Genomic DNA, 24769 nt, shown 5'->3' with positions numbered 1-24769 from the left:
TATTTACCCATTGAATTTACTTACTTATGCACAGGAGTCTATTAAAGTTGTTAATAGTGAAAATGTTTCAGAATCTAGTTCCTCCACCTTGATCAGTTACTGGATTGAGCTAACCTCACAAAACATCTGATTCCACAATGCCTTCACTTCCCAATCAAAACTCTCATTACATTTTGGAGGGGTGTGCGTGTGTGCTTTCTACAAGTTTGGCAGCCCCTGTGCTCTGTTTTTCTAGCCCCCTAAACCACCCACCCCGCAAGGACACAGTCTAGCTCTTCTTAATTATAAAAATAAACATTTTGCAATCTAGGGTCAAACAATTTTGCTTTGTGATGCATCACGCCATTTAAAGGTTTGCAGATGAACTGATAATATGGTCCTGTTCAGCAATTTCTTTTTTAAAAAATACTGTATCTTTTAAAAGAAACCCAAGCCACTATATGTGCTATTTTCCCTTCCAGCTAAGGACCAGTGGTTTTTTTCTTTTTTAATTGAAACAAAATATAGCCAAGCCTGTCTGAAGAAAATATATCCATAGAATATCTTTAATGTGAATTCTTTGAGAGAGAGGTGACTATCGAAATAATTGATTCTAGGAATCGCAGTCTTTCACAAGAAAGGGGGGGGGGGCACACAAAAACAGACAGTGGAGGAGGAATCCAGAAAACTGCCCTTGAACCAGCAAGGCGTTGTTGCAGGATAGTCAAATATATACAAGTTAATAAAGTTAAATACGTGCACTGTGGGATTTTCCCCCTTCTCCTTTGGCATGGCGTATTTGGTCTCCTCTTCAGATTTAGTGTGTGTTTTTATTCCTCACGGGGAAGCGATCTGGTCGGCTCCTTCCTTTCTCACCACCAACAGTCCTGCGCACGAGTAAGCCCACATACTTGCATGCACAGGCAGAAACCGCTGCATGCAAACAAGGTTGCTGTTCCCAGGCTTGGACATCTTGGGTCAGGATGCTGTAGGGCCACACAACCGAGTGGTGCTCCCTGTTTCTTTCAGCTCGTTCTCCGGTTTGCCAGCAACCATAAAGGGCCATGTCTGGAGCCATAAGGGGGGGGGGGGGGAGAGAGAGAGGAACAGAAAAACCAGAATAAGAGGGAAAGGAGAGATGAGAGAGAGAGAGAGAGAGAGAGAGAGAGAGAGAGAGAGAGAGAGAGATCAGTGTGCTTTAAATGGTGTAGCACTTGGACGGCGATAAAGCAAAGCCAACTGTCAGAATTTCATAGACTACCCAGGTGTTCTTTCTAAACAATGAGAAGAAGTGGTTAGACTAGACAGTTTCAGCTACTGAGCGTAACCAGGTCTTTAAGATGGCTCCGCCGTATTATCTGGAATCACAGCGCAAACACAAAACACTTGGTCCATAAAAGCATCTCTCTCTTTGCGCGCGCGGGTGCGCGCTCTCCCCCGTCTCCATAGTTCTCTGTAATCCTCTGGGTGACGGGTCACGCTTTATTTATCCTCGATAGCAAAATGTGCCACGTTCGATTAGAAATGATAATGTTTCCCTAAAGCATATTAACTGACACGGCTCACACAGGCAGATTGTGGTAGACAGATTTAAAACCTGTCCATTCTCTACTGGGTAACGTCAAGGCACGGCTGCTGCTTTGTTTTGAAAATGATAACAGCGCTATCTGGTTCTAAAAGCGTTTCAGAATTGGCGATTTCGTTTCTCTTCCACGATATACTTGGCTTTTGGTTTCCAAAAAGTTCCTTTGAGGTGAAAAGCCCTTCAGTTGAACGCAGTGGGTGTGTAAATTTTAAAACTGCAAAAGCCCATTATATCCGCTGCATTTCTTTCGAAACATAAAGCGTTACAATTACTTGAGGTTGCTTTTTATTCTTTTTTAAATCTGCCCAGCTTTTATGCTTGTTACAGCAATCGCTGCACTACCATCTTATGGTTTAGAATAATATTAAACAATAATACAATAACAATGATCAAATTAACATAGTCCGGACATGTTATATAACAAAAATCTTATCTTCAATCAGAACGTATTTTAGAAACATTTTTTGTGCTTCGTTGCTTACTGATTAATGGGGCATCTTTTTGCTAAAATAATTATACTCATATAAGTATGGACACCAATATTATGTTAATTTTTGTCAATAACGAATACATTTTAATTCAAAAAGATTCTGTTAATATTAACATATTTAATAGCTGTTGCTGTTTTTGTAATCGTTTTTGCTTATATAAAAAATGACTACTTTTTAAATTTTCCAGAACAACAATTTTTATGGAAAATAGAGAAAGGAATGCAATTTTTTCCATGGTTCTCATTCATTTAATATAAAAAGTCTCGGACGTTTAAAACCTGCGGGATAGAGTTTGTTCCAATGAGCTGTAAGGATTTGCTTTTGTGTTTTAAAAATATAAACCATTTTAGTCGCTGCAGCAAGGTATTGAGTTTGCTACCCTGTCCCTGCCTACCTACCTGGGACTAAGCCCCATGGAACTATATGGGATTTACATTTGAGTAACCACTAGACAGGTATTGGGTTGCGCTGTAAGAGATGATAAATATTTCCATTCCTGGGGCTGGCTGCCCACCCACCCGTGGAACGGGGTTTTAAATATATTTTTATGCCTTATGGTTGTCCCATTTAGAATCTCCCCCTGTCCTCTTAGTTATCTGGAGGTGAGATGCAGACGGTTCCCAAACATTCAAAGCCGCCCTAATCCTACTCCCCCTCCCCTTACTGGACCCAGTGGTCAGAAATGTGAAGGTGTGTCATCGCCCGCGACCCCCGGACAACTGGAACTGACCGAGACTCCTGACGACAGCACATGAAAATAATGGGGCAGCTGCACGCTGACCTTTAAAATTCGTTTGTTGTTGTTGTTTCATCTTGAACTTCCAATAATAAAAGTTACGACGTAGGGTTGGAAATAGACACGGGAGGTCGCGCATTCCGACGTTCGACGCCCTTCCGTGAATTAATCGGGCGTCTCTCGCAGTTCAGTTAGTGTCCTCGGCGAGAGAAGCGCATCTCGCCGTTTGAATAAAACGAAGCGGGTGGCCCAAGTGCCTAACCTAATTCTGTGGCGCCCACCCAAGCCCCCAACTTCAATCCTGAGCGAGAGGGAGGTGAGAAAGGACTGGCTCTGAAAGGGCCTCGCTGTGTCTGAAGAGGCTGCCACCCGGGGTCTAGTCACCAAAGGCGACTGGAGAGGACTTAATGCGAAGTAGCATCCCTCTCCCCTCCCTGCAGTTACCCCGGGGTGATCCAGCTCGGCTGGAATGACGAGGAAGGGAGGAAATTCCCAGCCCAACCGTTCCAGGCCGTATTCGACGAATTTTTTAAGCAGCAACACCAAGGGGGGTTGGGGTTCCTTGGTTTTTTAGTTATGCATTTTGTGTTCTCTTTTTATATTTTTCCTGTTGTGAGCAGGAAATTCTGGGGTTTTCAGAGGTATACAAATTTAATAAATGACAACAGCAACAAAAACTTAGGTACAGAGAACTGAGCTCAGGGAATGACAGCTCCTCCGAATAAATAAAGCAGCAGAGCAGCCAAGCGAGCTTTGCTAGGCGGGGTGTTACTCTCAGAACCCCTCGAGAGCAAGCGCGTCGAGGGATCTTTGGGGCGCCCCACAGCTCCTGCCCGGTTTGTGCCAAGTGGGGCGGGGGCTGCTCTCCCGTTTCCTCCCACGGAATCGGGGTCGCCTTTAGGTCAAACACGTCCGTGGTGGTGTGTGCTTTGAAAAAAGAGGCTTTCGTGCCGTCGGGGCAACACTTGGGGGGGGGGGGGAGAAGACCAGAGCTTCCACTCAGCGGAATAACCGGGGCTGATGGACCACGTTTCCAAGCAAGGACGATAACGTACCGTTGTTACTTAAAACGCGACAGACGGGGAGGGACGGGGATGGTAAAGTTTCTGCGTCTAGAAAGAAACCTCAGCTACCCCGAGCTGCCTGTAAGCCTGCAGCAACCGACGTGACCCCCCTCCCTCCCTCCCAAGCGGAGGTGGTGGGAAAGGGGAGGAGGGCAGAGCTGGAGGTATGGGCTGCTTTGCACGAAGGGGCCTGTCAGGACTCGGAGCTGGTCTCGGGCGCTGCCTCCCTGCCCGCCCGCCTGCCTCCCTTCCAGTCCGCTTACCAGGTTGACGGGGTGGATGTAGCCGTTCTCGTACTTGTCGCTGGCCAGGATCTGCCGGAGGTGCGCGATGTAGCTGGAGGCCAGGCGCAGCGTGTCCAGCTTGGAGAGCTTGGTGTCGGGCGGCACCCAGGGCAAGGTGGTCTTGAGGCGGGAGAAGGCTTTGCTCAGCACCCGCATGCGGGCGCGCTCGCGGGCGTTGGCCGCGTTCCGCTGGACCTGCTTGCCCTCGGGGCCCAGCACGCCCACGCCGCCCAGCGGGCTCTTCTTGCCCGGCGCCTTCTTCCGCTTGCCCGACGAGGGGGCGCCGCCTCGGCCCTTGGCAGGGGAGACCCGATCGCCGCCGCCTCCCCCGGAGCCCTCGTCGTTGCTCTCGTGGCAGCGGTGGGGAGCCGGAGGCGCCGGCAGCGGCCGCGGCGTCGGGGAGCAGCTGCCCATCTTCAGGCTGCCGTCGCATTCCAGCATCTCCCCCTCGGGAAGGTCTTCTGCATCGCTCAGGGAGCCCGTGGACATGGTGGGGGCCGGCAGATGCCACCTGGGTGGAGTGGGCAGCCGCAGGCGGGTGAGCCCGCCGCGCCTCGGATCCCCTCCTGGACCTCCCTCCCTCGCCCGCCTTCGGACGGTGAGAGGGAAGGCTGCGAGGAGTTCGACGAGGCGGACGCCGGAGTCATTTATCCTGGGGGGATGGATGGGGAGCCGGCCGGCCCAGGGGAGGGGCTTCCCCGGGGCTGGCCACGGCCCCTGCCTGCTCACGCCAGTCTCTCCCCACCCTCGTTCCTGGGTGAAGCAAGAGGGACTCCCGAAGCAGATCAGGGACAGCAGAACTTCTTAGCAGGGCTGCCACCTTCTTCACTTCCCTTGGATTTTGTCTCTCTCTCCTTTGTCACCCAGTCTAGCTCCTTGGATGTCTCCCTAGAGGTGAGCCTTTCGAAGAACAGGCCTTGTTGCTTTCAGAACTGAACGGAGGTCTCCTCTTTCAAATATCACGACTCTCCTTTTGCCAAATGGATCCAATGCCAAGCTTTCTCTCTCTCTTTCTACCAGCACACTGAGAGAAACTGTGATATTTTGCTCTTGAGCATTCAAGCAGTTTTCTGTCATTACAGCGACCCCTGGACCCATGGAGCAAGGAGGCTTGTGAGGGAAGCAGAGAGAGGAACTTGTCTCAGTGGAGCTGAAACTGATGATGTGGACCTTGCACATCATTTGCCCTGCTGATTATACCAGCTTCTTCTTCTTCCAGGCGTTCAGGCCAAAGATAGGCACAGCAGCACAACTCATTAAAGCACCAGCCACTTGTCCTAAAGATGGTGTAGACTTAAATTCATGTCTGCCCTAGTTTCTGTTGGGCTACAACCTGTATTGGGTTGCCATAATAATAATAATAATAATAATAATAATAATAATAATAATATACTCAGAAGTGCAGGGGTTAGGGTGTCCTCCAGAGGTTGGTGAACTACAGTTCCCATCAGCTCCAGCCAGCATGGCCAAGGATGGGGAATGATGGAAGTTGTAGTCCTCGCAATAGTGAATGATGCTGAAATGTTACAGTGGTATTCTAGCGTTTTCAGGGTTTATTGTTATTTTTCAGCTGACCCTGCCTGCTCTCACCTCTGTCCGTGAAGTCAGTTCTAAAGTTAGTACACCTTACAAAAGGGTGCAACTCATTTACTTCTGAATAGTTCCATCATGGGAACTGTTTCCGTGTGTTGGATATCATGGCTATTGTCTGAAGGAAAATTGTGGCTTCAGTCTGAGACTCCATACCTGGGATTTTGGGTCAGCACGCAGAGGGTCAGTCTTGTGTGTCTGGTTATTGGAGGGTGCCACTTTTTTTGTTCACAAGTAAATTTGCAGGGAAGAGGAGTTTGAAACCCAGAAGCTGGCTAGAGTTGTGATTAAGACCTACAGTTTGGAGCCAAGGGATCTGGATATTGTTCAGCTCCGCTATGGACTTCCTGTACGACCTTTGGCAAGTCAGTTTAACCTCTCAGGGTTTGAGTTTCCCCATCTGTGAAATGGGAATGATAGATACTAGAGTTTCACTTATTCACAGCTGTGGTGTGAGATGTAATTCATCAATGTTTTGCTGGAAATCTAGAGCTCTTCCCCTGTGTACTGCTGACGTAAATGTAGAATGAAGTGTTTTAAAAATATTTTCTTTGATGCTACATTTTTTAAACACACAAAGAAACCTTCCCTCTCCTATCCTAAAATAAAAAGTAAAATAAAAGCCTAAACAGATGATTACTTACGGTACATTTAAAAGATTGCATAACCAGTTGCCTTTAAACCAAAATGTCATGTCAAGTAACGACTTCCTTCTTCCAATATCTATATACTGGATTTATGGTTATATTTATCTGGCTCTTTTATATGCATGGAAAAGATGTGTATAAGATCCACTTCCTGGGGGATGGCATTTGAATAAACAAATAGGGCTCAATCCAGTTCACTGTGAGTGCAGCATGCACTCACACACAAAGGGATCCTCACAGGACAGGAATGTGGAATCTGTGGCCTTGCAGATGTTGCTGGGTTACAGCTCCCATCATTCCTGACCACTGACCATACTGGCTGGGGCTGATGGGACAGAAGTATAGTGTCCTGATCAAGGGAGGTAATAGTTCCACTCTATTCTGCCTTGGTCAGACCACACCTGGTGTTGTGTCTCCAGTTCTGGGCAACACAATTTAAGAAGGATGTTGACAAGCTGGAATGTGTGCAGAGAAGATGATCAAGGGTCTGGAAACCAAGCTTAATGAGGAATGGTTGAGGGGGTTTGGTATGTCTAACCTGATAAAGAGGAGACTGAGAGGAGATATGAGAGACATCTTCAAATGTGGTGGTAACATAAGATGGAACAAGCTTGTTTTCTCCTGCTCCAGAGGTTAGGATCTGAACCAATGGCATCAAGTTACAAAGGGAAATTCCGGCTTAACATCAGGAAGAACTTTCTGATTGTGAGAACTGTTTGACAGTGGATCAGACTCTCTTGGGAGGCTGTGAACTCTCCTTCACTGGAAGTTTTTAAGCTGAGGTTGGTTGGCCATCTGTCATGTATGATCTAGTTGAGGAGGCTGGATCTGCTGCCCCTGTGCATCCTGCTGCCTGAGGCAGCCACCTCACCCTGCCACCCCTACCTTAGCACATCATCTTAGTCCTGTCTATTCCCTTCTCATGGCACCAGTGATAAAAGGCCATTGTGCAGAACAGGAGGCCACATTTTTAGGTTTATTTTGGCAGGGTACACCTAAAAGAATCTTGTGTACCAGCCACATCCCCCTTTCTATTTTGGCCTGCATCTGTGTCCTGTATCTGCAGAAGCTGAAGTTCTTGGATGCTATTTGGCCCTCAGCTTATGCTTTTCTGGTCACAAGATTGGATCCAGGGACTGAACCTTATCACATGCTGTATTTGAATCTTGCCAACTGTAAGATGTGGAACTGGATTCAGAGAATTAATCCCCCCCCCCCCAAGAAAGACGTGATAATGATTAAGTGATAATAGGGAGACCCAGTTCCATGGAGAGCTCAGCATTTAAAAGTCTGCTAAAGGTTGTTGCATGATATTGATCCTCCTTCTTAATAATGAGCAACAAAACTACCTTACCTCTTTATCTGCATGTGCGTCATTCAGCCATGGAAAACACCAAAGAGCAAAGAGTGAAATTGAACCCCTTGCCATTTCAGTGCAAGCTAACATGCTCCATGCACTGGCTAACACCCTCCACGCTCCCCTTAGGCTCCAACCCTAGGCAGGCTTACTTGAGAGTAAGTCCCATTAAACTTAATGAGACTTTCTTCTGAGTCAACACGTCTACAAGTGTTAGCTTCATGTGATGCAGTCTGTTTGTGTTTTCACTGTACTTTTAACTAAACAGACTGTCAGCATTTCGGGCTTAATTAATTATTAGGAATTGTTACTTTAGACCATCCCTTCTTCCAGCCGCCCCCCTTTAAATTGCTAATCATCAGGTCTGAGATTTATGGTCTTTCTTATTTTACGTGCCTGATTGTTGTTTGTGCAGGTGGACCTCTAAATGGCCGTTTTCCTCAGCCAAGATTTATGATCCAAGTGATTGATACCAGAAACTTGTACGAGGAACCTCCCTCAGTTTGAGGATGACCAAAATATCAGGTAGACAGTCGCTCATGTCATTGAACATGAGCAGGCTGAAGTGATGGCACACAAAATGAAAGTTTCTTACCCAGAACTCTAGTGGACAGTGCAGGGTTAAGAGACCATGGAGTTCCTGGATACTTTCATGCATGGCTGTTGAAGCTGAGATAAAGGCTTGCAAGAGTCTGGATTCGAAGTAAAAGTTAACAACAGAGGTTTCTACCACTGGGGGCCCATGCCCTAAATCCTTTTAAGTACCAGTAGCATGTAATGGAGGAGGATGTAGCATTGAAAATTCAAGAGCAGGAAATATGGAATGTCTTGAGCTGTATCAAAACATGAATTTAGCATTATTTCACAACAACCCAGATTCATTACTGGTCAATATTCTGAAAGAGTCTGCCTGGACAAATAGCTAATATTCAGTTTATGCATCTTGAATGACATTTTAAAATAAAATAATAATACAGTGTTTTTTAACTCTATGGTTGCTAGGGTGTGTGTGTGTGGTTAAAGAAGGTACAGATGTACATAGGCTTTAAAATGTCCAGTTCAATGTGCACATGACTTGAATCCAAATGTGGTAGAAGTGCCACTGATATAAGCTAATGTTTTAAAATTGCAGTGAGAATGCCAGCATTTTGCCAAGCAGCCATGGATTCAGTGAGTTGGCAGGCCCAGTTCAGAACTGCATTTATTAGTGATTCCATAGCCTGACCTTTGCACACTACTGCAATCTTGCTAATGTCACATCTGAAATTGATTACAATATTACATACCATATAATACATCTGATTTTACAGTTGGGCCACAACTAGGTTTCTCCACAACAAAGAATATGGCCTTATATCATGTGAAAGAATAGCCACACTGAGCTGTAGGCAATCTTAAAAATGCCCAGTACAGATAAAAGATTTGACATGCTTTCCACGCAGAGTCACAGTGATGTAATCAGAGCACAGCAGAGGCTGCGAGTTTCTTAAGCGTAATGCTGAATTGGCCTTAGTGACGAGAAATGCATCAGTATAGCTTCGTCGGTAGAGCATGAGACTCTTAATCTCAGGGTTGTGGGTTTGAACCCCATGTTGGGCAAAAGATGCCTGCCTTGCAGGGGGTTAATTGGCCCTTGTGGTCCCTTCCAACTCCACAATTCTATGAAATATTTATAAGATGTTTTACCACACTAAATGTTGCAATTCCTTCTTCCAAATATTCAGAAAAGCCTTAGAGTGTGTTTGGGGCAGGGGGGCGACTCCAGTGTTTCACGACGACTTATAACCCAAAGATTAAAAGTGTTTTGATTCCGAATCTCTCTTTACTTGCTGTTTCTACGTTGGCTAATCCTTTACATTTTTGTGGTTTACGAGCATGATGAAACCCGTTGATAAGAAATCATTCGTTGGGTTTCCTTCCCAGCAATTAGACTTGGATATAGTTCTGAAGGATGATTCCAGCTTCTTAGAGACATAAAACTACAAATTTCAAACCCTGGTTCTCTCACCAGCTAAGGTAGAGTGCCTCACCTTAAATCAGTTGAGGCCTACTACTTGGGGCCTGGCTGGATTGCTACCAAGCACATTCGCAGGAGGCGCATAAGAACACAAGAGACCTGCTGGTTCAGCGCAAAGGCCTAAAATCTAGCATCCTGTTTCCCACACTGACCAGACAGATGCTTCTGGAAACTCGCAAGCAGGGTTTGAAGACAATAGCTCTTCCCAGCTGTTGCTCCCCAGTAACTGCTGTTCACACATGAAGCAGCCACCTTGCTGAAGCTAAGCAGAACTGGGCCTGGTCAGTATCCAGATGGGAGATTGCCTGGGAACCCTATGGATGCTGCCTTGAATCCCAAGATAGGGAAAAATGCAAGAGATAGAAATGTACAAAATGAACACATAACATGGCGGTTCCTTCCCTGCAAGTATCCTTATCAGCCACTGATGATACACCTAGCCTCCATGAATACGTTAATCCCCTTTTAAAACTATCTAAACTAGTAGCCATCAACACATCTTGTAGTTAGGAATCCCAGACATTAAGTATGTGTGTTGTGGGAAGAAATGCTGCATTTGGTCCATTCTGAATCTACTCCCAAACAATTTACTGGGTGAACCTGCTACATTCTAGTATTACGTAGAGGCGAGAGGATTTTACTTGTTCCATTATTTTTCAGTAGATCCACTTGGTCTTGTCTTCTGCTGCTTATGTATGAACTCGCTACGACCTGAGTTAATGAGAAATTAAATTTTAGTCTTGATGAGGCTTGGGGGCCAGCACAGAATAGTAACTAACTCTTCCAGCCACGCCACACCTCTGAGTCAGCTCTCTGGGAGCTGGCCTCCTGGGTCATAACTCTTCCTCATAAAGAGGCCACAAGCCAGGTATTTAGCTGATAATGCATACATTGCACACACTGCTTCAAGTCTCACTCATCATGAATTCTTGCTAGGCAAATCCGGTCTGGAATCAGAACACATGCAGTTTCTTGCAGGATTCATTTTCTTTGGCAGATTTGCACACACACTGCCCTCAAACGTTACCAATGTTCATGTGTGCATTGATAAAACACAGCAACCTCCCCCACCCCCCCATATCAATGTGATTGTGTGAAGAACTTTCTGACAGTAAGACCTGTTTGACAGTGGAAAGGACTCCCTCAGAAGTCATTGGAGGCTTTTAAGGAGGCATAGCCATCTGTCATGGAGGCTTTAGTTGAGATTCCTGCATTGCAAGGGGGTTGGACTCAGTGACCCTGAGGGTCCTGTCCAACTTCCCTTCCAACTCTACAATTCTATGCTCCTAATATATATATTTTGCACACTGTTTTTACTGGAATCTAGTAAAATAAGAACACAAGTGCAGTCTACCTAGTGCAGTGTTAGGATTTCACAATGGCCTACATCACAAGATGCCCGTTGGTCTCCCATAAGCAGGATACGTGTTCAGTTGCCTTCTCCTGCTCACGACCGGTATTCAGAGGCATACTGGAGACAATATAGCTATCATAACTAGTAGCTATTTATAGCCTTTTTTTGTAGGATTGTATCAATTCACACAACTATACATCAGCAAAGCACTGCATGCAAAGAAGCTGGAGGCAGCGGTATGTGTGATCACATGATATTGTGTATGTGGTGGTTTTTATATTTGGAATATTTAGCAATAATGTACAATGTTTATGAGATGGGTATGCAAATAGAAATGAGCTAAAGGAAATGAGCTAAAGGAAATGGTAGCAAGCTGTGTGCACAGAGATTTCTGCACACTATTCAGATTCATAATTCAGGTAATGGATTCTTAATGGATTGGGATTATGTTGGAAACAAGACAGAAGACCCTTCTGATATGCAGATGAAAACAAGTGAGTCAGGGTACATCCCTCTACCTAAATTATTGCCTAGGTAAATTTGGAGGTCCAAAAACTGGGTAAACAACTGGATCAGGAGATTTTCAGAAGCATCCCTATGTGGATTTCCATAGGCTATCTAAACTTGCAAAAGTACTTCATTCTATGCCTGAATCATAAGCCAGCATCATTCTGGCAACTTTCAAAATGCCAAAGCAATATAAATACCCTCAGGACGAAAAAAAACCATTGTTAGTTAGAACCAGGTTAGTTAGAATACTAAGGAGGATTTAAGCTAAAAAGGCTTTAACTGAGGCAATGCAAAAAGAAAAGAAAAAAGCCAGGGCTGGTAACATTATAGCAGAAAATAGCAAATGACCTTAGTAAAGTACTCAGAAGTCCCTTGGCTCCCCAGGAAGGAAAATAAAGCACTATTTAAAAGTTTCCTGTAATCCTTCCGCTTGTGGATGACACTGGAGTCTCAAAGGAGATCTGTCATAGGTTAGACTAACCGTTAGAGTGTTTTCTTACACCTTGGTTATAGCTGGACCTCCCCTACAAAATGACTAATTCTGGTACTTTCTCCTGCATTTTAACAACTAATGTAATTCTACAGTACAATTCAGAGTTTGTGTACATGTTTCATTTTTAGTGGTAACTTATATGCTTATGTTTAAGTCTCCTCTACGCAATGGCTGCTCAACATGCTTCTTTAAAGTGAAGGTAAAGGAGAGTCAGTCAGTCTCCAGCATAGTGCGTTGGTAAAAACTGCAAGCTAAGATTAATTTAACCTTGAGAGAGTGATACTGAGATTGGTGATGGTATCTTGAGAGGTGGCTGAACCTTTGCCAGAAAGATGGGCAAAGTCATGCCAAAGTAATCTTTCAGTCCACCAATTTTATTCAAAAATTTTATTTAAAATGGTGGCTGGCATCCAAATGTCGACAAAAACCGCTTCCCCTCTCATGCTGAGTTTTGCAACAATATCTTGAGAGGTGTCTGAATTCACAGAGAATAGATGGGCAGACAGATCTACAAACCACTCTCCAAAATACATTGTTGTGAGTTTGCGAGGAGGCAGGCTGTATACCTGACTCCCTTCTAATTCCTGGATCCAACAAGTGCTGGGATAACCAGGCAAGTTTCTTGGTAATGGCCCCCAAACTATGGGTGGTTAAGGGAACAAAGAAAGTGTCTTTGTGCCAGAAGAAAAATGAGTGCCCCCTCTTCCCTCAACTGTCTGTTAGTTAGAAAGACAAAGATCAGAGCTGAGCTAGAAGCAGGAGGCTGCAGGCTGGGCAGCAAGGAAACAGAGCCAGGCCTGATCTCTCGTGGAATCCCAGTCTGTGGCCTTGAGAGAAGCAATACCCTCTTGGGCTGTTAATGCTGTAAACCTCGCCATCGTAGGCTCAGGTTGTATATATGGGTAAATAAACCACATCTCATAAAAACCCCCACAATCTCTGCTGTCCCTCATCCTGAGGAAACCAAACCCTGGATAAGTACTTGAAACCCCTGGAATATCACATCACTTGAAGACTGGGGTGGTGTGCAACACTTTATTCATCGTAATTTGCTTGTGCAAAATTTATGTGGAAGTTATGTGATGTCCAATTTTTGTTGAGCATTAGTTCTAATTTCTTTTGCGAGGAGATTTCATTCGGAGCGATAAACATTTATCCTGATTAGCTTGCATGGTAGTCATGGGCATAACCACGATTTTTGTTGGGGGGGGGATTGACTTTGTTAGAGGGGGAGGACTTTTGTTGGGGGGGAATAACCGACATGATTAGTCAGTTAGTCAAGTATTTCTATTGTTTTAGTTGATCTAGCTGTTCCCCTGCCCCCTGCTCCCCTTGGCTATGCCCATGATGGTGGTTATATGTCTTCCTGTTCATCAGTCATTTATTCCACATCTTTCAGTGCATTTCCCTGATCACTTTACTAGCTGCAAATAGTCATTTACCATTACCCCCCCCCCAAAGCTTTACTCCACTGTGCAAACCTAAATTTCCTGGATGTGATTGTACCCTCCCACAAAATAGTGACAGTCTGGAGGTGATTCTGTTACATGGAGTTTTGAAGGGGGTTTCTTCTGTTTCCTAACTTCCCAGAAACTTTACTCCCTTCATTCGAGAAATCAGAAAAAGTCACAAGAAAAGAAAAAGAAAAAAGAAAAGAAAAGATGATTCTCCTGAGAAGGAAGTAAAAGTTTGAACCTGGTGACTGTCTGGTTCTTTCAGTGGCCCAGACAGAGGTTCCAACAGTTTGGATCTGATTAGAGCCTTTATAACGTTAGCTTTTGCTGTAAATTCTCTGCAAGTAAACATTTCAGAAAGGGAGTGTATTGGAACTTGTGGCAAGAAGTTTTTATTTCATGACCTGGGAATTCTTAGTTCATTGTGCTTAAAGGAAACCATTCAAAAGTCCATCGGGGAATTTTTTAAAATATTTTATAACTGTGGCATTCCCCACCCACATTTTACAACAGTAAGCATTCTTTAAAAAGAGGTTTTATCCAGAAGCTGAAACTTTCTAAGCTGTCCTCCTGGTGTTCTTGCGGAACCAGCTATTGATAGAATGCTGTAGATATTATTTTCTGAGTAAACTTGATGGAGGTAAGTAGGATGGCACACCACGCCTGCCCAGTGCTCCCCCCCAGGGGGTACTCAAGAGTATGTAGTACTGGCGCCTCTTTTTTGTTGTTAAAAAGTGTGGCACTTACTGTAAGAACTTCATGGTGAGTACCAACACCTATTTTTCTAAGGGGGGGGGGAGCACTGCGCCTGCTTACTATGCACCTTTTGTAAACTTTTGAAAGAGCCTCTGTTATCATACATGGGGGTATCAATGGGTACAATCCCACTCTCTCTACTCACAGATATTTAGGCTGCGCCAACGTCACGTCTGCATACATTCTTAAGGAATGCAATTTTTAAAATCTGTAGCCTTCACATGTCCTGTTACAATTCTCAGTTTCTGTCATTGTTAAACGTGTTTTTACTCTGTGGTATCTACAAGTTTCCTCGCTGATTAATATAGTTTTAGTTCCATTTTACACGCGCTTAATGCTGGTTTCATATTTGTTTTTGACTCTTCATGTTGACTTGTTATAATAGATCTCTCCCCGCCCCCATGTCTTGGTAGGATGTCCAGAGAGCAATCGCTACCAAGCATCTAGTAAATAAAGGCAACAAATAAATAAATGCTTGCTTTGCATGCCTAAAAAATCTACTGAGGATGCCCTGACCAAGGGTTACTACCAAATCCTGGATTTGGCTATTATGGCCACCAACTATTGATAGACCTGTCCTCTATGAACCAAGCAGCTTTTAAGCGGAGGCTGGATGGACACCTGGAACAGATGCTCTCACAGTAGATTTCATGCATTGGCAGAAGGATAGACTAGATGATCCTTGAAGTGCCTTTCAAGTCTTTGATCTTAACTACTTGCATAGGGTGCTAGATTTGTGCATGTGTCATGTTTACAACAGGGTAGGCAGTGACTGGATGCAGGATCCTGCTTACTTACATGAATAAATATCCCCACTGCTAGATCCAAGCAGATTAATTTTATTCCCGCCTTAAATCTACTTCTGCTGACTGTTCATTTATGACGTTTGTTAAAAAGCCCAGTTTACCGAAACAAACAGAACAACCTTGAAAACTTGAACATAATACAGTGGTACCTCGGGTTACATATGCTTCAGGTTACAGACTCCGCTAACCCAGAAATAGTGCTTCAGGTTAAGAACTTTGCTTCAGGATACGAACAGCACAGCAGCAGCAGGAGGCCCCATTAGCTAAAGTGGTCTTCAGGTTAAGAACAGTTTCAGGTTAAGAACGGACCTCCGGAACGAATTAAGTACTTAACCCGAGGTACCACTGTAGCTGGAAGGAAATATAGTGCATGCAACATTCTGTGATTTGGCACCTCGGTGTTTCACAGAGAAATAAAAGCCTCTAGAAGTTAACTATTGAGAAGAGCATTTCCAAGGCCAAATTTGTACACAACATCAAAGGAGAATCACTCATTAGAAACAATTGAACAACTGATGCACAGGGCCTCTGTGTGCAAGAAAATGATCAAAGTGTTACTCTACAAATGATGATTTAAGACTGATGTCCATCAGCACGTTTGACGATGCACTCTAGCCTTCTCACTTGTCTCAGGTTCTACACATCTAATTTCAAAACAATCTCACAACCACTGCTCACGTCCCTAAACCCTCAGCATGAAGCTTCCCCCCCCTTGCCTATAAAGAAGCAAAACAGGTATTTCGATGGTGCCAAACTTAATGTAATGGTTTTGAACCTGGTTCAGCAATGTCTGGGAATCAATTACATGGACATGCTTACTTTGGCTGTGCTGATTTAATGAAAGTTTCTGAGCTGATACAATGGAGTAGATAGGCACTTAGCTAGATATAAGCAAGAGTGAAATTGATATAAGCAACGTTGACTTTACAAGGGAAGAAAGAACTTCAGCTATTTGAAGACATGCCCATTTGGTTTCCAAAATTGGCTGCTCACTTTATTGATTCATCAGGATTTTTAATCTGTCCCATCACCGAAGACTCAGTATAATTGTTTTTCTTAAATGTGGATGTAATGCAATTTTAATATTTAAAGCACTGTGTGCATTGGTGGTGGTGTAGAAGAAGCAGTACGACTTATAGCAGCAGCAAATAATCATAATAATGATCATTTATCTAAAACATTTCTATACAATTCAAAGTTTCCAGGGTGGTTTACAATAATTAATAAAAGGCAATGCTAAAAGCAGTCACAGCAGGAACAAAAACAATATAAAGAGGTTTAAAACCTTGGAGAATTTAAAAAGTCTGCTGGCTGACTAAAATAGGATTACTGTTTCGAAGGTGGTCTTCCTAAAAAAAAGCTCAACAACTTTCAGGGAGTTCTGGCAACCCTATGGGGCCAGAATGGTAGAGTTGGAAGGGACCTGAGGATCATCTAATCGAAGCCCCTGTAATACAGAAATCTCAACTAAATCATCCATGTCAGATGGCCACCCAACCTTGGTTGATAAACCTCCAAGGAAAGAGAGTCCACCCCTCCCGAAGGAGACCATTCCACTGTTGAACAGCTTTTACTGTCAGAAAGTTCTGCATGATGTTTAGTCAGAATCTCCTTTCTTGTAACTCGAATCCATTGGTTTGGCTCCTAACCTACAGAGCAGGAGAAAACAAGCTTGCTCCACCTTCCATGTTACCAGCTCTTTAGATATTTGAAGATGTCTCTTGTATCTCCTCTCAGTCTCCTCTTTATCAGGCTCAACCATTCCTCATTAGGCTTGGTTTTCAGACCCTTAATCATCTTGGTTGCCCTCCTCTGCAGACGTTCCAGCTTGTCAATAGCCTTCTCAAATTGTGGTGCCCAGAGCTGGAGACAGTATTCCAGTTGGGATTGAACCTGGGATCTTCTGCATGAAAAGCAAATGCTCTACTCTTCCCCATATGATTCCCCTTTGTAAGGGGCAGAATTTTACAAGTGAAACAAGCTTGGGAACTTGTGTCAGCTTTTCTTGTTATAAATTTTCAGTTGTGTGATTGTGTGTGATTGTCCTGCACTGGCTTTATTCTAATTATTCTCCCTTTCCCACTTGTTTTTAAGGTAGAGCTTAACAGTTCCCAATCCTATTACTTAAAAGTATGTCCCATTGCATTAAACGAGACTTACTCCCAGGTAAACGAGATAAGGATTACAGCCTAAATTGTTAAATCGCTTACTTCAAGTCTGCATTATTTAGGAAGATATGTTTAAAAATCTGTGTACCTTAATTTCTTTTTGAAAAAACCACACACCCATTTAACCAATACAATTTAAGGTCAATCTGTGTGTAGTTCTCTCACTAAATTCATTGCCAGTTTGAGTTCATCATGATCAGATTTTCAAAGAGGCCATTAATCAGAAATAGTTAGCTGCGCCCATAATGGTCCAGCCACACGTATTTATTTGCACAAGAGTTTCCAGGCAAAGTATATGCAAACTCTATTTTGGTTAGATTTAAATATAGCTTTTACTTCCAGAGGTCCATTACTTTTGTTTTTAGAAAATCCCAAATGTTTTACAAAGCAGTGCCGTCCACATTACCTTTCAAGAAGAGCACAGTTCTCCACCACCGAAAAAGAAATGATAAAAAATTACTTTGTTTGAGAGGGGGGAGGGAATACCTCCATTGTTTTTTCCTCTAGAATAAACACAATGTTTAAAAAGAAGCAGCAAAATGGCTCTGGGATGCATTATAGAAGTGTCAGGGGGTGGGAGAGAGAGAAGCTCAATGATGGATGAGCCATCATTTGAGTGTTTTCTTTCTTTTCCTAAATCAGTTACAGGGTACAGTTCAGTTTCCCCTTTATTTTAGGAATAGGGATAAGGTAGGAAGTTTCCCAAGGCAAAATGTTTAAAGATATCTAGTTGGTATAATAAAATGCTCACTGTGGAAACCACTCATTATAACTTTCACAGAAACGAGTTCAATTCATTGGCTCTGAAGCAACTGCTTATTCATTTGGAAAGGCATTGCACTGATTAAAAGCCTCCAGAGGATATTTATGGACAGTTTTCTGCCATTTGCTCATTTTGAACAAGGCACCCTTCAGATGTTGTTGGACTCCAACTTCCATTAGCCCCAGTCAGCATGGCCAACAGGGAGGTATGATGGGCAAAGGGATGATAAGAGGGAAACAGGTCTTGTTGCAGCTGGGGCAGATGAAGGCGTCCAATTTTGCTGCTACAGAAACACCATGGCATTTCTTCTTTCATCGCTTCTCCTAGTGATCATTCCTCCTCTGGTCACTGCTGTGGATACATGACCTGACTGTGTCTCTAGGCACTGTTGTCATCTGCAAGGGATTCCCACACGGTGGGGCTATTGTCGCCAGCCTTCATGTTATGCTTGCAGACATATTTGCAGTGCAGAGTTGGTCTGCCAATGGGCCTGGTGCCTGAACCTAGCTCCCCATAGAGCATGTCTTCGGGGATCCTGCCATCTTCCATTCTGTGGACATGACTAAGCCAGTGTAGATGTTGTTGAGACAAGAATGTGAACATGGTGGGAATGTGGGCTTGGGAGAATGCATCTTTCTTTGACCCTTTGTCCTGCCACGTGATGCCCAAAATCTTCCTGATGCAGCACATGTAGAAGACATTGAGGCATCGCTCCTGACAGTTGTAATGGGGGTGGAACATAGAATATGCTGAAATCCTAATAATCCATTCTCATCTTGAGAAATGGAAATCAAATGAATTTGATGATAGAGTTTGGGCTCTCTATGGCCATTGAGAACTAAGAGTGCTTCCATGCTAGAGTTTTTTGTATTGGTGCTGAAGCTTTACTGTTGAAGAAGGATGAGTTGGAAAGAGAACCATTGCTGTGGTTCTAAACTACACTTTATAGGGTGATTTAACCTCCCATTATTATTATTATTATTATTATTATTATTATTATTATTAATATACCGCCCTATACCCAGAGGTCTCAGTGCGGTTCATAGAAAAGATCACAGCATATATAATCAGAATAAATACAACAACCCACCAACACGCCCCTCAAAAAAGAGCCACATTTTAAAAGGGTACAGGATGTCAAACAGATCAACCAAAGGCCTGGTTAAAAAGGAATGTTTTTGCCTAGCGCCTAAAGGTGTATAATGAAGGTGCCAGGCGAACCTCCCTGTGGAGAGCATTCCACAGACAGGGAGCCACTGCAGAGAAGGCCCCATTCTTATGTTGCCATGCTCTGGACCACTCGAGGAGGAGGCACACGAAGAAGGGCCTCAGAAGATGATCTCTGGGTCCAGGTAGGTTCATATGGAAAGAGGCGGTTCTTGAGGTATTGTGGTCCTGAGCCATTGCTCTGTCCCCACTGCAAAGACAAATGTGGGTGAGCATTGCTTAGCTGGCTTGGCAATCCTAGAATGAGATAGTACGTATGTTTATTCTGGAACAAGTTCTATTCTGTTCAATGAGGGCTATGCCCTAGAAAGCGTACACAGATGGAAGCCTTCAGGCACCTTCCCCTTTGATGCAGTTTAACGTGGCTCCTGCTTCTCCTGCCATTGTTGACCCGGACTCTTCAATTAATAATTTCCTGAAGTGGTTTCCTCTCACCTGCTATTAACCTCACCATTTCCTTTAAACATCTGCATCCATAAACTTTAATAAAACAGATCAATGATGACTTAAGTGCAATTGTGTGAATTTTTAATTTTTTAAAAAATGTAGCGATTGACTCTTTCATGATAAACTGGAGAATCCAGTTACAATAGTAAGCTCCTGTATGGAAGCCACCATAGATAGATACCATGTACAAAGTTGATGACCAAAGAGCAGAAGGCATTTCCCATAGTGGAAGGTAGAGGGCCCAGTTCAAATGAGGGGGGATCCTCGCCTCCCAGTCTTTGCCTTTTGTTTGTGGCAATGAGCACACCCACGCCAGTTATTTGCATGAGGGGGAAAGCTTCCATTGGTAACAATGGAACTGCAGCAAGGGCCACAGGGTTCAATTTCCCATAACTGTAGCCCAATCTGGATCTTGCCACCTGCCATCTACACAAACAAACAAACACATAGTAACACAATTGTTAAAACTTGGCTCTAAGTGCTAGCTTACTGGAACCTATTTTTTTAAAAATAGTTGAAAGTGGGGGGAAGCCAGCTAAGTGAAATATGGGCTTTGCACATGGTGGTAACTAATTTTTAGGAAGAGCTTTTTTCAGCTAGAACTCACCCAGACTCAGTTCCAGCACCTCTCAGGTGGGCTCCATTGCTATTATAAGAGAACAAGAGAGGTGTTCATGGTGAGTTTTTCCTAGAAAAATAGCACTGAGTGCAGGCTTTGTGGATGAGCTTTATTCTTTTTCTTTTGAGCAGGTAGAGAATACGTTTTTACCTGTTTATTATTTATTTATTTCGTAAAATTTATGCACCGCTTGATTGTTAAAAACTCCTCAAAGTGGTTTTCTTCTCAAGTTGTACTATGTGGGATAACCCTTCCTGGGTTCTGTCCAGATCCTCAGGACCAATTAGTCAAGTATCCTATCAGATAAATAACTGTCTCCCAAGACCTTTATAGTGGCAAACCCAAATAAATCTGAGACACACTTTCGCTAAGCGCATCAGCAGACAGCTGCCTAATGAATTGGCCTTCAGACCTCCAATGAAGTTATATCACATCAAGTCTATAGAGATGAAAGGCTGGCTAAAAAAACCACACATTTTATAGCGAAACCAATTTGATACCACCTGTTTACTGCTTGATAATGAAACATGTACTATATTAAGTAATATATTCCATTACTACTGCCTACATCCAAATAGTATGTTTCAGTAGAATGGGAATGAATTTGCTCTCCAAACTTGTCCTCTGTAAATAAATGTTGATGAAGGATATTCAATTATTCTAGACATTTCCCCAACATTCAGTGAATTTTTGCTATTGGTATTTGACAGCAAATTATATTATATATATTTTATGTCAGTATTTAATATTTGATATGATATTTGTCAACTGACATTCAAGGGCATTTGGTACTTGACTGCACTGCGTTGCTGGGTTCCAATCTTATTGCATATAGGATTTCCTATTTGACAGTGTCAAAATAAAAACAACTCAGATGGCTAACTTTGCCGTAACATTTCCAATTCAAAATTAAGATTTCATATTGAATTTCCATTTTGGGTCAGAGCAACCCAGCTGCCATGGCTCTGGAAAGCCACACAGCCACTGTTTCATCCACAGTCTGGCCCCTCATGTCAGCAACACCAGAAGGTGTTGTGGGCAGATGTGGGGTCAGTCCTTGAGCCAGCTCTAAGCTGGTGCCAGTTGAGAAAGCCCTACTCTCTGAACTCCCCATTTCAGTGCTTTCCACTGGGCTCCACCGGTGGGGATACAGCTGGTGGCTCCCCTGCTTGCCTGTTTTGTGGGCAGAAGGGGGAGATGTGGACTGACAGAGTGCCACTTGCATAGTTGGCAGAAGTGACCCTAGGGATGTCTCTGTTCAATTCAAACCATAACACTCTGGCAGAACTGGGGCTAGAATGCAGCCTAAATTTGCCAGGAAAAAAATCTAAATTCTGTAACACCTTAAATTTGTGCAAGGCTGAAAAAATTAATTAATGCTTTCTTATAGCTCAGAATATTTATGTCACTGACCAATATATCGGCCCTTCAGTATTTTATTTGCATGAGGGGGAAAGCTTCCAAAACTGCAAAACCGGACACCTTCATCTTCCCCAGCTGCAACAAAACTTGTCTCTCTCATACCAGTCTCTGTCCTTCATCCCTCCCTACTGGCCATGCTGACTGCGGCTAATGGAAGTTGGAGTTCAACAATGTCTGGAGGGTATTCCACATACCTTGCTCAAAATGAGCAAAGGGCAGAAAACTGTCCATAAATACCTTTCGGAGGCTTTTAATTAATGCAGTGCCTTTCCAAATGAACAAGCAGTTGCTTCAGAGTCAATGAATTGAACTCGTTTTTGTGCAAGCTATAATCTGTTTAGAATGACATTTTAACAAAAAAGCTTTGGCTGTGGTGGGTTAGGGAAGCACTTTACTCTGGTGTATTTGTGGCTTTAATGTCCTGATCCCCACAGCCCCAAAATCCCATCTTAGTTTTACCCCCACTGGGATCCATCCAGATGCCTACTCAAATACCTGATGGCGCCGGAGGAAATTCTCTTGTAACAGATACCCTACAGTGTAAAACCAATATTTTGTTTCCAAGGTTATCTCCCTGTTTGCCCTGCCTCACCAACCTACTCCTTGGCCAAGCCTAAACATTCCCAGTTATTATCAATCCTAATAGGGGGAGGTTTCGAAGAGCCGAGTTTAGTGTTATAACTCACATATTTCTCCATTTGTAATCCCTTTCCCCAATATCCTATGTTCTAAACATAAATCAGAAAGGAAAATTGTGGTGAGACTTATATTGATACGTTATTTAAGGCTGAATTGAGACTGGACGCCTGTTCTCATTCGTTTCACAGAATGTAAGGAAGAAGATTCCCATGGAGGCTGCTGCAAGCGTTCTCCATTTTATTTAGTCGTCATCAGGTAGTTGTGAGAACTTTCCATCAGTGTTCTATACATGTACTCTGTACATCTGTCTTCTGAGGGGAGCAAGTCATTCAGTAGGCGAAATGGCTTTAGCTGAGAAATCTAAAAACTATGAGGTGAGTATATATGGGTACAAATGACTGGGACGGGGGGGGGGGGAGGAGGAGAAGGACAAGCATGATTACCAGTAACTGATCCCAGAGAGGTGCAGTGAGTCAAGTATTGGTGGGGAAAAGTAAAGAAATGGGCAAATGCAGCAAAAATAAATGGTTATCACCCCTCTCTAGACATAAACCTGACAGACGCCAAGCCAGTCCTTACTTTTTCACATCATTAGCCAGTCTGCTTACAAGGCTCAGTGCTTAGAGTAAATCACACAATGGGGCCTCAAAGGAGCTCAAAGAATTGTGCTTTGTGTTTTGTCATCTAACATCACCTGCCCTATGAGAGGGAATCTCAGAAGGCAGCTTCTGCTCCAGTGGAGCTGATGATTTTATTTCAAGTGTATGATTCTTGGTGTATCTGTTGTAATTTAGAAATGCTGTAAGCCACTTTGAGGGGACTAGTTGAAAACTGGGATATACTTACAGTATAATCCTAACTGGGTCTACTCAGAAGTGAATCCTATTAAATTCAGTGGGGCTTACTCCCAGCTAAGGGAGGTTAAGACTGCAGCCTTACTTACAAGACGAGCAGAGATATTGTCCCTTGGAGAAAACTGCAAGTAAATTAAAGGTCTTTGATTTAAGGTGCTTTGGGCTGAGGGCAAATATCCAGAGTGCCTGTCACTCATTCGGCCATCAATTATATGTCTCTCATTCCACTAAATATACTTGTCAGCAGTGCTAAAAAATGTTTAAGGGTACTCTCATTTTCCTAATATTGAAATACTGCCCCCCCAAACTTAGATTCACAAAATGTTTAGGGTTATGCGTCCCCCAGGAAAAAAAAGCACTGCTTGTTGGGCAGACACTCAAGTAGCAAGAGGCAAATTGGTCAGTTTGTGTTTCTTATTTTTTCCAATGTTAAGTTCAGTTATCCACATTTCCATACAAGCAGGATTAAAAAAAATAAATCCTCAGCATTATAGTGTGAATTTCTCCTAATACCGTATTGGCCCGAATATAAGTTGTACCTGAATATAAGCAGCACCTGTAAAACTGGAGGAGAAAAAAGAAAGAAAAAGAAAAAAAAATACTCAAATAGAAACCACTCCATTCCTTGCTGCTCCTGCTCCATCCCTCTCCGGCCTTGGGGGAGAGGATGGGGGGCTACACATGGGGCAGGCACCGCTTTGCTGCACTCCTGGCACTGTTTGCCCCATGTTCCTGGCTGCATACCGTAAAGTCGCGAATATAAGCCTCACTTTAACTTTTCATGGTCGGAATTTGGGGAAAAAGTGAGGCTTACTGTATATTCAGGCCAATATGGTATACACATTTTTGTATGCAATTGCCCTGAATATACTCAAGTTCTCAAAGCATTTTTGCCTAGTATAATGCATTTGTATTTGTTTTTCTCACTAATATCTGCATTTTTATGAAATCCTGGCCCTAAAATATGCATTTTTGTACAAGTTACTTGGCTGGAGAGCAGCACTGCAAAATTTGGAGAAGGGTAAATCAGGTCAGTTCACCTTTAAATGTGAACCAAACTGATCCCCCTCTAGACTCCCATGATGTGTGAAGGTATACTTCATTTCAAAGAGCTCCTCAAGAGGTACAGTTACATATACAAAGCAAAAATGAAAAAGCTTCACTGCTCTTAACAGAAAGCTAACAATTAAACACCTTATCTCTCCAGCCAGAGGATATTAAAAGTTTCCCTTAATTGCTTTGGCAACATAAAACATTATTCTCTCTCTGTAAGGACAAGACACACACAGAGAGAAGGGGCTTGAAATTAAGCTTGGGCAATAATTAGCTCAGGAAATAAGAGCTGGGCATTGAGGTTGCAATTGTTCTATCATAGTCCTATTTTTTTTGAAAGTGTAAGGGAGTTGTTTATAATAACCAGCTTAGATTTCCAAACTGGTGGTTTAGCCATTCATCAGAGGTTCACGTGAAAAGGGGAAGGGTAGGGTGATTCTCTATGATCCTTCCC

At 43.4% G+C, this 24769-nt stretch overlaps 1 protein-coding gene across 1 annotated transcript; it reads right to left on the bottom strand.

Moving 5' to 3' along the window:
• Window positions 1-518: 518 nt before the first annotated feature.
• On the bottom strand, window positions 519-5211 carry TCF21 (transcription factor 21). The gene is made up of 2 exons (XM_083498215.1): window positions 4119-5211; window positions 519-1047 (listed from the first exon to the last, which is right to left on the bottom strand). The coding sequence occupies exons 1-2, from the start codon at window positions 4626-4628 to the stop codon at window positions 958-960; spliced, it is 600 nt and encodes a 199-aa protein (XP_083354341.1). The 5' UTR covers window positions 4629-5211; the 3' UTR covers window positions 519-957.
• Window positions 5212-24769: the final 19558 nt, after the last annotated feature.

This window comes from Podarcis liolepis, assembly GCF_965112155.1.
Source record: "Podarcis liolepis genome assembly, chromosome: 3".
NCBI classification, from domain to species: domain Eukaryota; kingdom Metazoa; phylum Chordata; class Lepidosauria; order Squamata; family Lacertidae; genus Podarcis; species Podarcis liolepis.
Note: the sequence above shows the minus strand (reverse complement) of the source record. Positions and strands in the feature narration are given on the sequence as shown.

Excerpts from the sequence above, each read along its gene's own strand:
- TCF21 (XM_083498215.1), bottom strand. The coding sequence starts at position 4,628 with ATGTCCACGGGCTCCCTGAGCGATGCAGAAGACCTTCCCGAGGGGGAG. Across the intron at positions 1,048-4,118 it reads ACATCCACCCCGTCAACCTG|ACATGGCCCTTTATGGTTGC; the intron begins GTAAGCGGACTG and ends TTATGGCTCCAG.